General features: G+C 60.2%; 2 protein-coding genes across 2 annotated transcripts; one reads left to right on the top strand and one right to left on the bottom strand.

Annotated features, from left to right (window-relative positions):
• Nucleotides 1-3,427: 3,427 nt before the first annotated feature.
• On the top strand, nucleotides 3,428-9,175 carry GAS2L1 (growth arrest specific 2 like 1). The gene is made up of 7 exons (XM_082698048.1): nucleotides 3,428-3,489; nucleotides 3,609-3,832; nucleotides 4,590-5,440; nucleotides 6,737-6,844; nucleotides 6,947-7,043; nucleotides 7,140-7,311; nucleotides 7,839-9,175. The coding sequence occupies exons 3-7, from the start codon at nucleotides 4,808-4,810 to the stop codon at nucleotides 8,872-8,874; spliced, it is 2,046 nt and encodes a 681-aa protein (XP_082554174.1). The 5' UTR covers nucleotides 3,428-3,489; nucleotides 3,609-3,832; nucleotides 4,590-4,807; the 3' UTR covers nucleotides 8,875-9,175.
• Nucleotides 9,176-9,305: 130 nt separating this feature from the next.
• Nucleotides 9,306-12,243, bottom strand: RASL10A (RAS like family 10 member A). The gene is made up of 3 exons (XM_082698904.1): nucleotides 11,425-12,243; nucleotides 10,216-10,340; nucleotides 9,306-9,943 (listed from the first exon to the last, which is right to left on the bottom strand). Exons 1-3 carry the CDS (start codon nucleotides 11,641-11,643, stop codon nucleotides 9,676-9,678), a joined length of 612 nt encoding a protein of 203 aa, XP_082555030.1. The 5' UTR covers nucleotides 11,644-12,243; the 3' UTR covers nucleotides 9,306-9,675.
• Between the last annotated feature and the right edge of the window lie 2,715 nt (nucleotides 12,244-14,958).

Here is a 14,958-nt window from a genome sequence, read left to right as displayed (position 1 = left end):
ACCAGCAGGAGCAGGACAGGAAGCAGGGAGAAGTCGGAGAAGTCCTGCTTACGTTCCACACCCTGCTCCGAACTCTCCAGGAGCTCTTGATGGAGCACACTCAGAATAAACATTTCCATCTCAGCCTCACAGCCCTGCAAGGCTACACTCCACAGTTATGGGCAAAAGGCTGAGGAGTCAGTCAGTGGGGAGATGGGTCTATGCCCCACACACACAGACCGCAACGAGTGGCTCACCTGCCCCGTGGGAAGGAGTGTGGGGCTCCAAGGTTGTGGCAGCTGTGGGGCCAAAGACAGGACAGTGACCGAGGCAAGTGGCTGATGCAACTGGGAGCCAAGCACCCAGACACCAGGACCTCAGGGCAAGTGGCTGGCTCTGGAGCTGACCTTTCCTGTCCCACACAGACGGAGCTGCCGGCCACAGTGCAAGCAATGAGCAGTGTAACAGGCAGATTGGAAAGCGGGCCCTCTTGGGCTTTCTGGCCCTGATTTTGCTCCTGGAGGGTACAGGAGGGAGCTCAGGGAAGCTTAGGGTCCCATAGCTGGAGCAGGAACAAGCAGCTGTCGTGGTTGGACCCACATGGGAACATAGGAGCCTAAAGCCCCCCATGGGTCACTTGCTCAATCAGCGCTCAGCTCACGAGCTCAGTCTAACCTGGAGAGCTTGGAGGGGACCCAACCAGCACCTGAGCTGCCTGGCCCCAGAGCTGAATCCCACAAGGGAGGGCTTTACCTGAAGACTCCATGGCCGTCATCTGACCTCCATTGCAACCAAGGCCAAGCACGCAGTTCTCTGGCACCCAGCAGTGGAGGCAAGAAATCTAGCCACGTGTCCACTGGCCATGGGCAAGACCATGAGCGCATTAGAGGCACACCTTCTGTATACCAGGGTGGCCCCTGGGGTCTGTGGGAATGGGTTCAAAACAACTGTAGCCCAAACCTCCTGTCCCTCCAGCAGTTTCTATGACTTCCCTTGGTCCTGCAAGGAACAGAACAGGTCACCACACAACAAAAGGGGTCAAAGCTGAGGCCCTCCACGGCCTGGGCCAAGAGTCTAGCTATGCCAGTCAGCCCTACACCTGCCACCTGTCCTATAATCAGAATGTTGGAGTCTATGCTCTAGAGTGGGCATCTGTGATGGCAGGTCACAGCTGGGGGGATGGGAGATAGGGAGCAGCAAGCCCCCACCCCCTTATTCCCACTTCCTCAGAGGAATAGTAGACATCTGTCCTGAATGCTAACTGATGATACCATTTTCACAACACTATGATGTGACTACTACTGTTGTCCCATTTTACACATAGTACAACTGAGGCTCAGAGAGCTTAACCATCTCACCCAAAAACCAAGACCAGGGCCTGGGTTCAATCTGGCCTCTCTTATGTCTAGGACCCTGTTGTTCAGCAAGGTAGACATAAGCAGGAATTAATTCCTGCACAGCTGCTGACCACACTACATCCCTTGCCCTCTCTTGGCCTCAGTGTCCCCACGTGGTAAAATGAGAACACATAAAATCATCACACCTCCTAAGATTATTTTGAGGAAAAAAAAAAAAAAAGATGATTTTGAGGACTAAATTACTTAGTTTCCACACTTCGCTCTTTCCCCCATCTCCAGCAGCCCAAGTATCAGCAGTCCCAGATCTGGGAGACATTCTTGACTCTGTCCACACATTCATACCCAATTCACCAGCATATCCCATCAGCTCTGCCCTCAGATACAGCCAGAATCTACCACTCTCCTCCATCCCTGCACAGCAACCACAGGGAACCTGTTAAGACCTAAGTCAGGTCACACCCCTCCCGTGCAATAAATCCCTCCATGACTCCCATGTCCCTCCAAAGAGGCATGGCCCACAAAGCCCTACTTGCTCTGCTCCCAATATCTCTGTTTTCATCCCACCCTCCATCTCAGCCTCAGAGGCCTTATTCTTTCTTGAACACACCAACCACCTGCCCACCTCAGGGCCTTTACACTGGCTGTCCCCTCTGTATGAAATACTCTGCTTCTAGCCATCTACACTGTTCCTTCCCTTAGGTTCTTTCCTGAACACTGATTTAAAACTGCAGCCTTGGGGCGCCTGCAGGCTCAGTGTGTTAAGCCTCTGCCTTCAGCTCAGGTCATGATCTCAGGGTCCTGGGATTGAGCCTGCTTCCTCCTCTCTCTCTGCCTGCCTCTCTGCCTGCTTGTGACCTCTGTCTGTCAAAAAAAAAAAAAAAAAAAAAACCTGCAGCCTCATTCCACCCCACACTCCCAGGCCCTCAGTTGGTTCCATTGCTCTCTCTTCCCTGGTGCCTCATCCCTGTTTCAGTCCTAGGGCTGCCTTCCTACCACATTGTGAACCCCGATAGCTGGCTCGGTCTGCCTCCCACCTTTTGCTCTTAGTTCCCAGTGCCAGAAGAGATCCAGCATACAGTAGTTGCCACTTAAGTGTCAGCCATTACTGTTACTAGTTAGCCCCCTTCCTCACTCTTTGTGGGTAGGGGTGCTGAAGGAGACGGTAGATTAGAACCTGTACCACTTGGATATCTAAGACACTAGGCTGTTTGCCCACTGAGTCATGAGGATTCGGTGGGATGATGTACGTGATCAGCCTGGCACCACAAGGTCTAGCACACAGTAGGTACTCCACAAATGCCCCTGACACTTGAATGAGGATACTCCCATAATAGCCATGTTCAAACCCCAGACTCCACCAGCTGCTCTCTTGAGCTCCAGTTTAGGCAAAAGAAAGTGTCTCATAGAGGTGACTTGACTGGTTTAGGTCAAGGGCACAGAGCAAGCCTGGTGCACAGTAGGAGCTTTATGAAAGCTCTGAGACTTGGCTATGGGTGGTGGTGCCTCCCCCCAGGCTGGCCCCGCCCCGCCAGCGGGGCTGCAGCCCAGCCAGGCCTGGCCTCCCCACCCAGCCAGCAGCAGGGGGCAGGATTTCCCGCAGGTCCCAGCCGGGGCCCTCTGCAGTTTGAAAAAAAACCAGCAGCGATTAACCCTCCGGAGCCAAACCGACCCAGGCCACTTCATATCCTCCTTTCCTCTTAATTCTGTGCCTGACCTGGGCAGCCACAGGTGGTTAGGGATGGGTCTCTCGCCGAAGGGCAGGGGCCAAGGTGTGAGATCCCTAGGCCTTAGCCCCCTGCCTACTCCTCTGAGCCTGTGTCTTTATCAGAGAAACGGGTTCCCCCAACCTCAAGGTTAAAAATGAGTATTCAGTAAGGAGTGGCACGACGGGTGGGCAGAACAGGCTATCTTCCCCCTCCACGAGGCCCGCCCTGCTGGTAGGAAGCTCACACCCGAGTCACACTGGCTTCATTTATCTTAACTAGGATGGTTCCCTCCAGGCGGAGGTGACTTTGCAGCCCCGGTCCCTATCGCTTCCTGAGTTCGTCTTGGGAACAGGCCGTGCGGTCCTCCCGAGGAGGCAGCTATCCAGGGATGGAGTGCAGTTAAAATCGCCCAAACCTCCCCACAGGAGACCAAGCAGTTTTGAAAGGTACGGTAGGGACTAGGCTGAGCTGGGACAGGACGTCCGGGCTGGTGGGGGCGCCCGGGGGCCCTGATCCCGCCCCCACCCCAGTCAGGAGACTCCAGCTCCTCCCTCCGTCCCCCTAGCCAGCCCGGGAATAGCGCTGCCCCTTTAAGAGCGCGCGGCCCCGCCCGCCCCCTCGGGCCGGATCCGAATTCCAGGGAGGCGGGGCGGAGACGGCGGGCGGGCGGGTGCGGAGGCCTCAGCCGCGGGACCGGATCGCTGTGGCTCGGGCGGCGCCTCCCTGCGGCGGCCCGGCCCCGCTCGGCCCCGCCGGGGCGATGCTCCCCGAGGCCGCAGGATGAGCCAGGTGAGCGCGGGGACCCCCAGTACCCCCTGCCTGGCGCGCACTCACGGGGACCTGGCAGCCGCGGCCTCCGTTCCCCGGGGCTGTGTGACCTTGGGCGGCCCCGCACCCTCTCTGGGCCGAAGCCCGAAGGCCAGCGGGGCTGTCGGAGGCTCCTCCGAGTCCTGGCCGGCACGGACCCGGCCTGCGGCGCTAAGGAGGCTCGCAGGAGGAGGCGGGGCCTGTCTTCGGCCCCCGGGCTGCCCATGGCGCTTGGGAGCATAAGCGCGGCTCAGGTCGGCCTGGCTTTGCCACCCATTGCTCTGCGACCTTGAGCGAGCCCTTACCCTCTCTGTACCTCAGTTTCCTCATCTGTAAAATGGAGATAAAATCACTGACACTCAGCCCTAGGCAGGGGCATTGCGGTTACTGTTACTGCTGTTACGTCGTTGTTATAATGAGAGTCGTTAGGGAAGGAGAGCTGTGGGAGTACCTGGGACCTTCCCAGAGGTGAGGGGCCGGGTACCAGCCCTCAGCGATGGAGCTAATAATTCCTGCGGTTGGGACCTGAATTCCTGGACTGTCCTGCCTGTCCATTGTGGGCCCACGCCTGTGGGCTGCATCTTTAGGGCTCTGCTTTTCACCTACCTTGTGGGGCAATAAGGATGCGTGGGGACCTGCGAGGGAGGGAGGATTCAGTCAAGTATCCTGTTACCCACCTCCCAGAGGGAAATAGCAAACACTTTCAATACTAAGTCATTCATAGAAATTATCTCATTAGGTCCTGCAAGGAGGGTGCTATTACTGTACCCATTTCACAGACGAAGAAACCGAGGTACAGTGAAGTTTCTCACAGCCAGCTCACAAAACCAAGCATCTGGCCTGAGATGACAGGCGAGTTACAGGTGGTCAGCGGCTTAGTCTGTACCGAGGGCTTCCTGGGTCCTCACAGCAGCCCTGTATCCCTGCCCACCCACCGTGACTCTGCTGGCCCCGGACATGGCGGACCCGGTGGCGGGCATCGCGGGCTCAGCAGCCAAGAGCGTGCGGCCGTACCGCTCGAGTGAGGCCTACGTGGAGGCCATGAAGGAGGACCTGGCCGAGTGGCTCAACGCCTTGTATGGCCTGGGTCTGCCCAGTGGTGGCGATGGCTTCCTGACGGGGCTGGCCACGGGTACCACCCTGTGCCAACATGCCAATGCTGTCACCGATGCGGCCCGCGCTTTGGCTGTTGCCCGCCCAGCCCGCGGGGTGGCCTTCCAGGCACACAGTGTGGTGCCCGGCTCTTTCATGGCCCGCGACAATGTAGCCACATTCATCGGCTGGTGCCGAACAGAGCTGGGTGTGCCTGAAGTGCTCATGTTTGAGACGGAGGACCTGGTGCTTCGGAAGAATGAGAAGAGCGTTGTGCTGTGCCTGTTGGAGGTGGCACGGCGTGGGGCCCGCCTTGGCCTGCTCGCCCCTCGCCTTGTGCAGTTTGAACAGGAGATTGAGCAGGAGCTCCGTGCTGCCCCCCCGGCCCCCCACACTCGCACAGCCGAGGAGGACGCCCCCGAAACGGCCACCACAGCAGGGGCTCCCACCCGCGGGCCCCGCATGACACCCAGCGACCTGCGCAACCTTGATGAGCTGGTGAGTCTGCCCGTGAGGGTGCACGTCCCCTCCGCGTGCCCAGGATGGGACAGCCTGCCCCATGGGGTAGTGCACACGTTGAGCATCAACTATATATCTGGCCCCAAGGAGCGGGCACAGCCGCTTGGAGGGAGAAGTGCTTGATGAGGTCGCATGGCCCTGCTGGGTTGTGGATGAAATCTGAGCTCCGCTGTGTGATCTCCACTTCAAGGGCTCCCCGTCCACCAGAGAAGGCTGTATACCCCTCATCCAGGGGCTGTGTGATTTGACCGCTTCTGTATGTACTTCAGGACTAGACACTTGGATCCACATCACAGAGCTAGAGGTTGAGTGGGTGCCTGTGATGCTTGGCTCTGAGGGAGGTGCCCGGCACACAGTAGGCTCACTGAGGGCCTAGGGAAGCTTCCCAGGGCTCTACAGCCCCCCTGCCAACCCCCCGTGGCCCTGCGTACATCACTGGTGGAGAAGCCAAGCCCAGAGCTGCTGTTAGAAAAACATGGGAGCTGCCAGACTGTACCCCCAGCTCCCTCCTGCTTATCTCAGGACCTAGGTATCCCTAACGCCCCCGCAGCCTGGCCAAGAGTGTCCTTCTTATCAGAAGGTTAGGACTATGCTGTGCCTTACCCCTGAGGGGGTTAGCCGGATGGCCTTGGGCAGAAGCTGCCAACCCCAGTCCTATCTTGGGCCAGGGTCACCAGAAGCTCCACCTGCTCATTTCCTCTGGCCCCATTGTTGGCTGGGAGGTGGGCCGCCCACATAGCCAGCCTGGCAGCTCCTGACCTGGGCTGGAGCAGGAGGGGTGCAAATGTGTGCTTGCTGGGCATGTGGCCTAGGTGTACATGTTGGGGTGGGTGTGTGTATCTTACATGTCTGTGGCACTGATGTGGCGTGGGTTCCCTGCACTCATGTCCCATGGTCCTCCTTCTCCAATGGACCCAGTCTCCCTGTGGGGCCTCAGCCTCTCTCTGTGAAGTAGGTAAAGGGGGAGTGAGGACGGCTCCCAGGATAGCCCCAGGCTCAGGGGCTGGAAGGAGGTGCCACACTGGGGTCCCACGTCCTGGCCTGACCACAGGGCCACCATCCTTTCCTGGTCAGTTTCCTGACCTCCAACAGCCAAAGGGGAAGGGCAGTTGGTGAAAGGTCAAGTGTAGAGCCTGCACCCAAGTCTGGAGCCACACCATCCGTGCCCCCTTTCTCCAGAAGGACCTGCTTCCTCCTGACCCTGGAGCTGCTGACATCAGGCCCCAGGAGGAGGGACTGAACCCCTGACCTCCCGCTTCTCCTCTCTGGCCTCAGGTGAGGGAGATCTTGGGCTACTGCACCTGTCCAGACCAGTTTCCCATGATCAAAGTCTCGGAGGGCAAGTACCGCGTGGGAGACTCCAGTCTCCTCATCTTCGTGCGGGTAAGAGCCTGGGGCTGCCCTGCAGGCAGCAGCCTAAGGTGGGCTGTCACACCCCCCACCCCCACTGACAGGTCGTGACCTGCCCACACTGGGCTCCCACAGGTGCTGAGGAGCCACGTGATGGTGCGCGTGGGTGGCGGCTGGGACACTCTGGAGCACTATCTGGACAAGCATGACCCTTGCCGCTGCTCGTCCTCGGGTCAGTGCCTGTGGCGGGGCCATAGGGGGGATGCGTAGGCTGGGCTCTGTCTGTGGCACTGCCCTTCACAGGCCACCTGTTGTCTCACCCCCGCAGCCCACCGCCCACCCCAGCCCAGGGCTCGAACCTTCTCCCCACAGAGGGTGTCGCCCACCCCCAGCCCGAGGGCTGGCAGCCCAGTGCCTGGGGGTGAGCGCCGGAGCTCCCGGCCAGAAGTGATGCCCATTAGCCTACGGGCCTCAAAGGAGGGAATGGAGACCACCCTCAGGTGAGAGGCAGGGGGACCTGGGGGTGAGGGGTCGGGGGGTTGGGGGTGTCTGCCGTGGCCTGGATGACAAACGAGCCTGTGCTCCAGGGTGACTCACACCCTGGGAAAAGTTCCCGTGGGTGGGGGCAGGCCTGGCTTCCTATCTCCATGGCAACCTAAGCAACTGAACAACACAGCTGGGGCAGGCCCTGGGGGCTGGGCGGCAGCCAGTCCTACCCGCTTCCCTCTGGCCTGCCCAGGAAGCCAGAGGCCTGGGGAGGGGGAACTCGGAACCTGGCTTCTTCCGCTGCCTTGGGTGGGGGGTGGCCCTGGCTGCCGGAAGCTGCTTAGAGTCCCTCACTTCTCTCTGGAAGTCCCAAGAGGACCGAAGCCCTTGACAGCCCCCACCCCACCCACCACCACCACCACAGGTGTCTTCCCCACCCCCAACCACGTGGCTGCTTGTCCTTTCCTCTCTGGGCCCTTCTGCATGCCAGTACTGTCTCTGTATGCCCCATCTCTCGATATCTCTTGTTCCGCTGCCCCAGGGCCCGGGACCAGCTGCCCCCACATCCCCGCTCCCGCCGCTACTCCGGGGACAGTGACTCCTCAGCGTCCTCAGCCCAGAGTGGCCCCCTTGGTGTCCGCAGTGAAGACTCAGGCACTGGCTCCCGGAAGGAGCGACCCAGCCGGCGGCTGACCACAGGCACCCCATCCTCCCCGAGACGGCCTCCTCCCCCACGCAGCCAGTCCAGAGACCGACTGGATCGGGGGCGGCCCCGTGGGGCCCCAGGAGGCCGGGGAGCCCCGCTGTCAGCCGCCAGCCCTGCCCGGCGGGCCCGGAGCCAGAGCCGGGAGGAGCAGACCATGCTGCTGGTGCGCAGGGACCGAGATGGGCAGCACTCATGGGTGCCCCGGGGCAGGGTCAGTGGGGGCTCAGGCAGGAGCAGCCCCCAGACTCCCCGGGCTCGCAGCCCTGCAGCGCCCCGGCCTCTCCGGGTCTCTAACCCCAGTCCAGAGTTGGGCGCCACACCGGCCAGTGTCTTCCGCACCCCCCTACAGCTGGACCCGAAGCAGGAGCAGCAACTCTTCAGGCGCTTGGAAGAGGAGTTCCTGGCCAATGCCCGAGCCCTTGAGGCTGCTGCTGGCGGGACCCCCGCCGGACCAGCCTCTGACCCAGCTCGGGCCCCAGACCCTCCAGCTCCTGACTCGGCCTACTGTTCCTCCAGCTCCTCCTCTTCATCCCTCAGTGTCCTGGGTGGCAAGTGTGGCCAGCCCGGGGACTCCAGCCGGATGGCCAATGGGCTGCCTGGGCCCCGAGGCCCAGTCCTGTCCAGCTCTTCCGATGAAGGCAGCCCCTGCCCTGGTGTGGGGGGCCCACCAGATGCACCTGGGAGCCCCTTGGCTGGCCTGGAGCTCCCGAGGACCTGGGCACGGGGCCGGATGGACACACAGCCAGACCGAAAACCCTCACGCATCCCCACGCCTCGGGGCCCTCGCCGCCCGTCTGGATCCACAGAGCCTGGGGCCTGGCATGCCCTGCACTCTGTGAGCCCAAGGGCAGAGCCGGATTCCTGGATGTGATGAACCAGCCCAGCTGCCCCCCAGGCCCCTACTCCTTCTCATCCTATTCCTTTGTGGCCTTAACCCCTCTGCATCAGGGAGCCCCCCCCCTCCACCCCTGCCTCTCGGGTACCAGACCTCATGGGACCAGACCCCTTGGGACCATATGGCACAATGGGACCTCTGTTGTACATTCCGGTTGGGGGATGAGCGTTGCTATTTAATTACTAATATTATTGATTGCCTTAGAGGAGGTCAGTGAGGACACGTCCTGCGGTCCTGTGGCCCTGCAGAGCCTGACAGTAAAGTATTGTTTCAGCCACATGTGTCTGCTTCTTGGGGTTGGCCTTGGGGGACACTTCTTACATGTTGGGGTTCTGGTATTAGGTGCCAGAGAGCAACGACCTCTAAGCTTAAGACCATGCAGCCCACCCAAGAAATGCAAGCTGCGCTTCCATCGTTTTCCCCTTTATTACCTCCTGAGAGGTGTGATTTTATAGTCTGTCCAGTGGAACCGCAGGAGCAACCTGAGCGCTTCCAATCAGATCCACAGCCAAGTCCCTTCTACCCAATGGGACTGTAACCCAATGAGATCCCAGAAAAGATTGCTGGAGCCCAGTGTGGCTTGGGGGCCTGGCAGGGTCCAATGCAGCTCAAAGTCCTGTTGCCCGGAGACTGAGTGGGAGGTTTCCTCGTCCAATCAGGGAGGAGACCTTGTCCTGTCCAATCCGAGAGAAGTTGGGCAATTTCGTCCAATCTGGGTACCCGGTTGTTCCAATCAAACCACCCTCCCCCAACCTTCGGCGTCGACATCCAGTTCAATCACATGAGGCTGCAGCGCGCTGGATGCAGCGCCCCCTGCAGGCGTAGGGCCGGGTGTGCAGGGCGTGCACGCACCAAAGCGCAACGCAGCAGCTCGCGGAAAAGACGCAGCACGTGCCAATTGTACTTGGCGGAGCACTCCAGGTAGCCGCAGCGCCAGCCCCTGCGCACCAGGGCGGCCAGGGCGCGCCGAGGCCCGAAGCGCAGCCGCTGCCTGTCCCGCTTGTTGCCTACCACGAGGATGGGAGCCTCGGGTGCGCCCGCCGGTCTGTGGGCCAGATGGGGACGAGGGCTAGTGTGCCGGACGCCCCACGCCGGAGACCCCTCCCTCCGCAGTGGGTATATACATTCCTGTGGCCAGAGACAGCCCCCCTCCCAAGGGAATACCAGACCCGAGTGGCCCAAAGACCGCATAGCTGGCAGACCAGAGACCTAGCCAGGACCAGGGAAGAACCCACCCATTCCCCTTGGGCAAAGGCCCGGCCGGTCTGGCAAAAGCACCCCTCCTCCACCCATACACATCTGTGGCAGTATCCCCACCTGGTCTCCGAGATGCGTTGCCGTAGCGCCTTCACGTAATCAAAACTGTCCGGGCTGCAGATATCATAGACGAGCACGAAGGCGTCCGTGTCCTGCAAGCTCCAGTCCTTGGAGTCTGGCCACTCCTGGGGCAGGAGGCCGGAGTTTGCCAGAGACCCTTTCTCACTCTCCAACAGCCAGACCCTCTGAAGGGTCTTGATGCTAAACCCACAGTTCATCCTCAGGCCTCGGCCATCCCCACCATCTCTCTCCAAGCTCCCTAGGCCTCCTGTCCTCACGGTTGCCAGGATAAAAGTTTCTAACCCGTGTCTGAAGCCAGTCAGCTGCTTACCAGCCCTCCTTCGCTCTCGGCCTCCTCTCTGCCTACCCCCTAGCTTCCTCCTTCCAGCTTTTCAAAGCTCATCTCAGGGCTGGCCTCTTAGGCCCTCACTCCCTGTTTACCACAGCTGCCTTTAAGCCCCAGGCTCCGTGTTCCCCAGGCCCTCCGACACCATTGATGATGGGACAGCTGTACACATTCAGGGCGGGGGTGGGGTGGTGGGGGTGGGGGGTTGGGTTAAGCACATGCTGTCCTTTCCACCTGGCAGGCTTTTGACACTTCTTTTAATCAAAATTTCATTCATCCTTCCAGGGTCAGCCCAAACGTCAGCGCCTCCAGGAAGCCCTGCTTAATTCTGTGTGCTCCTTCCTCTTCACCCCTCAGAGGCATCCAGCTCCAAGAATTCAAAATCTGCCCTGGGATTCGCACAAATTACTAAACTCTTTGCTCCAAGTCACAGGAATAAAGGAGCAGAGAATAACCGCCCTAGAAAGTACACCTGTGTCTGGCCCCATCCTCTCCCCACTGAGAGTCGGCTTAATTCCCCAAGCATAAAATGCTCCCTCGCAGGGAGGCACGACCATGGTCTGCCATGCACTGATCCAGAACCACCCTCGGAGGCAGGCAAATAATACAGGCACTTTAGGCCAATGAGAAAAACCCTCTTTTCAAAATCGCCGGGCCTGGGGCCTGATCTTGGATAGCAGCAGGCCATCAGGGAGAGACACACACACAAACCCCCCAGGACACATTCATCCTTTAATCCATGAACACAGTTGGGCACCCCAGGGCTGTCAAGGCAGACATGCACGTGTGCACCAAGCACCCGCCACATATACACGCACGCTGTCACACGCCCCCGCCCGCGCCGCCCGTCCCCCAGTCGCTACCTCTGGACCCCCGGGGTTCTGACCCGGAGGAGCGCCGTCGCCGTCGCGGATGCTCAGGTCATAGACCGCGCCGTCGAGCAGCACCGCGGGCCGGTAGAGGCGTGGCCCGTCCGTGGGCCGGTGGCGTTCCGGGTAATCACCGAACAGGAACTGACGGATGATGGCCGTCTTGCCCACGCCCGGGGCACCCAGCACAGCCACCCGCAGGCTGCCCCCCATGGCCCGCGCGCCCAGCCGCGCCCAGCGTTGTAAACCCTCATGGACCAGCGCAGCGCCGTGCGCCCCGCGTGCCCTGCCCGGTGCGCCCTGGCCCCGCGCTCCTCATCGCCCCCCACGCCCCCGCCCCCGGAGCACCCTGGGCCAGGAGAGGCCGGGCCAGAGGACGGAGCGGGCGGCCGGAGGGCAGACAGCCGAGCAGGCCGACGGAGGACGAACGAGCAGCTCCGGCAGGTGCCGAAGCTCGGGAGAGAACAGACCCCGCGCGCAGTGCAGACACCGCCTCCGCCCCGCAGCGCGAGCTGGAGGCACCGCGGGCAGCGCCAGCACCGGGGTCGGACCTCCTGGCCGCGCGGGTCTCGCGGCGGATCCCGCAGCGGGTCCGGGCGCGGGGACGGCGCTGCCTCTCGGTGCCTCAGTCCCGCTGTCCTTCGGTCGCTCCGGCGCCCTGAGTCGCCGCCCCAGCCAGCGGCGCGAGCGAGCGAGGGAGCGAGCGGGCGAGCGGAGCTTCCCGGAGGCGGCGATGAGGTAACCGCCGGCCCGCCCCTCCCCAGGTCCCCACTACCCGCCCGGGATGCTCCTCCCGGGAAGGGTCGCGGGAAGGTGACTGGGGCGCAGGAAGCCGGAGGGAGGGATCCAGCCCCCTCGGTGTCCCGCGCTTCTCTCACCCGCTCCAAAATAGAAGTCCCTTCTCGCCCACGCCCGCATCCGCTCTTCCAAACACCGCTCCCGCAAGCTGGCTCCAGACAAACCCAGCCCGCGGGAGTCGGGCCGCCTTGGTCTGATCTACAGCCCCAGCTGTGTGACCTTGGGCGAGTCTCCGCACTGCCGGGCCTCTGGGCTCCGCATCCGTCAAACGCAGATACTTTGCTTGAGACCCTACTATGTGCTGGGCCCTTCACTAAGCTGTTGCTTAGTGATTATTGAATCTACAGCTTTATCCTGGTTATCTCCCTCTGAGAGAGAAAAACAGGCCCGGGAGGCGATCTTCCAAGGTGGGGGGAGGGTGCCAGTGGGTGGCCCCTGACGGTCACATAGCCTGTGGTCTCCTCTGAGGAGCTCTCCCACTTTTGTCCTGCATACAGAGGTAAATGTCCAGCATGAAACAATATATCAGATGGCCCGCATCCAGGTAGGGCTGGACAGAGTTTGGTGAGCCGGCTACACAACAGGTCACAGTAGCTCTCAACAAGCATTCCTAATATTACTGCTCACCAGGACTGGAGAGGTGGGGAGAGGGGGAAATCTTACTTTAGGAGTAGGTTCTAGAACACATGGGATCCAGGAATTGTAGGAGCATAGTGTGGGAAGTGGAGGAGAGAGGGGAGCTTAACCCTGAAGTGAGGAGAGGCAGAGAAGCAGGTGATGGCAACAGAAGGTGCTTCTCCAGAGCACTGGTTGTATTTTCATCTTCCCACATTAGGTCAGGGAATTGGGTCTTCTTTCACTTTTCTCCTCAGCCATTAGGGAGCTCAGAGCTAGACTTGTGGCTAACCTCTGGAAGGTGTTCTGGGTCTTCAAGCCCAGTAAGTGGGGACTCCTGGCTTCATCTTCCTTTCCTGCCATGATCCTTTCCCTTCACCCAACTTCCCCTGTCACTTTGTAACATTTCAGACTTCTGGGTTTTGTAAGCTGCCTCAGTTCCTTTGGGGAACAAGGCTGAGCATAAATAAACTAAGCTCCTGTTCCCTTTTGGCATTCAGGAGGGTTCAGGGCTGACATCAGGACAGTCTTCCTTCAGGCCCTGGGTAGGGCCCACATTTCTGACTGAAGCACCCTCTCTTCTTGCTCCTTGGGAGCAAGACCACCCTTGGGAGCTAGTTCTGCATGTCCTTCCTCTGGAAAACCTTCCTTGCTTCACTTCCAGACAGAGTGCCTTCGTGGGCAAGGCTTCTTCAGAACCAGCAACCAGGGCTGTGTGTGTGTGGGCAGGGGGCATCTCTGGGTCCCAGTATGCTTTCTTGGTGCCTGGTTTGGGAATGATGGAGGACTCTCCTCTGTCCTAAAGCTCCTACAAGGTCCAGCAGACCGCACAGGGATGACCCATTCCCTAGGAAACTCGAGCACCAGCACCCTTAGCAGCAGTCCCTGTTTAGGAAGGATACGCCCCAACCCATAGCCGCATGCTTAGGGAGGCCTGGGAAGGTGCAAAGGTTTGCCTGAGATTGCGCAGCAGGAAAGTGATGGCACAGGCACGGGAACCTTCGGGTCTGACTTTCTGAGAAGCCCAGGGACCAGAGGGCCTTCGGGAGGAGATCAGCCGGGGAATGTGGCCTTGCGGGAAAGGACTTTAAGGAAGCCCCCTTTATCTGTGGGGACTGAGCAGAGCTAGGACTGGAGTGGGCCACCCAGGTGCCAAGATTCCCAAAGACTAGCAAGCCAGAAAACCTGGACTGGGATGTGAATTTCAAAGTTTCCCTCAGTGGTTCCCTCACTTCCTGCCCAAGGAGAGGCAGTTAGGGTGCTGTCTGCAGCTCCACAGGCCCTAGGCTCCACAGAGAGAGCGCTCATCAAGCATCCACACATCTGTTCCTGTAGCCTGTAGGACCTGGTGCTGGGCCCACAGTGGCCAAGCTGGTTCCTGCCTGCTCTCTGTGGCTTGTGAAGGAGCCAGGCAAGCACCCAGGCACAGATGGGTGGAAAGGCCTGGGGGTTCTGGGGGCTGAGGAGACCCAGGCGAGGACCAAGGTTGAGGGCTCAGGAAAGGCCTGACGCCACACCTAAGCTGAGCCCTGAAGGGTTAAACCACAGAAAGTGGGGTGGGCTGAGAGGTCCCTGGCAGGCACAGGCACTGGGTGGAGAATCCTGAGTCCACAACCTCCTGATGCCAGCTTGCTGAGCGCCGCCCTTCCCTGCCCCCTGCACCCACACAGCTTTTCCCCAGCTGGCCTGATTCTAGCCTTCCCTGGGGTCGAGCACCCTGCACTGCCTCCAGCTCCCAGGGGCATAGGCTCTGGGGCCCTCCCCGATTTTTCATCGTGGTCTGTCCTGACCGTTAATCACAGCACCATACCACTTGTCCCAACAGTGACTCACCCCCTGAGCCCTGGATGGGGGTGGGTACCCCTCTCCCAGATGCTTGGCATATAGTGGGTCCTCGGTCATCCTTGCAATGCTGCCCACTGAGCATGGTGGTCAACCTCTTGCAGCCCTCAGGACACAAGGAGGCCACACAGAATAGAGTGGGGCTGTTTGAGGTCTCCCCTCCAGGGGGTTTGCAGTGTGCGCAAGTTACTTGAACTCTCTAAGCCTGTTTCCCTCTTTGTGATGGGATAACAGCGGTCTTGACTTCACACAGTTGTGGGAGGAGATGAGATA

The sequence above is a fragment of the Mustela nivalis genome, assembly GCF_964662115.1.
Source record: "Mustela nivalis genome assembly, chromosome: 14".
NCBI lineage: Eukaryota > Metazoa > Chordata > Mammalia > Carnivora > Mustelidae > Mustela > Mustela nivalis.
This window is presented reverse-complemented; position numbering and strand designations above follow the sequence as displayed.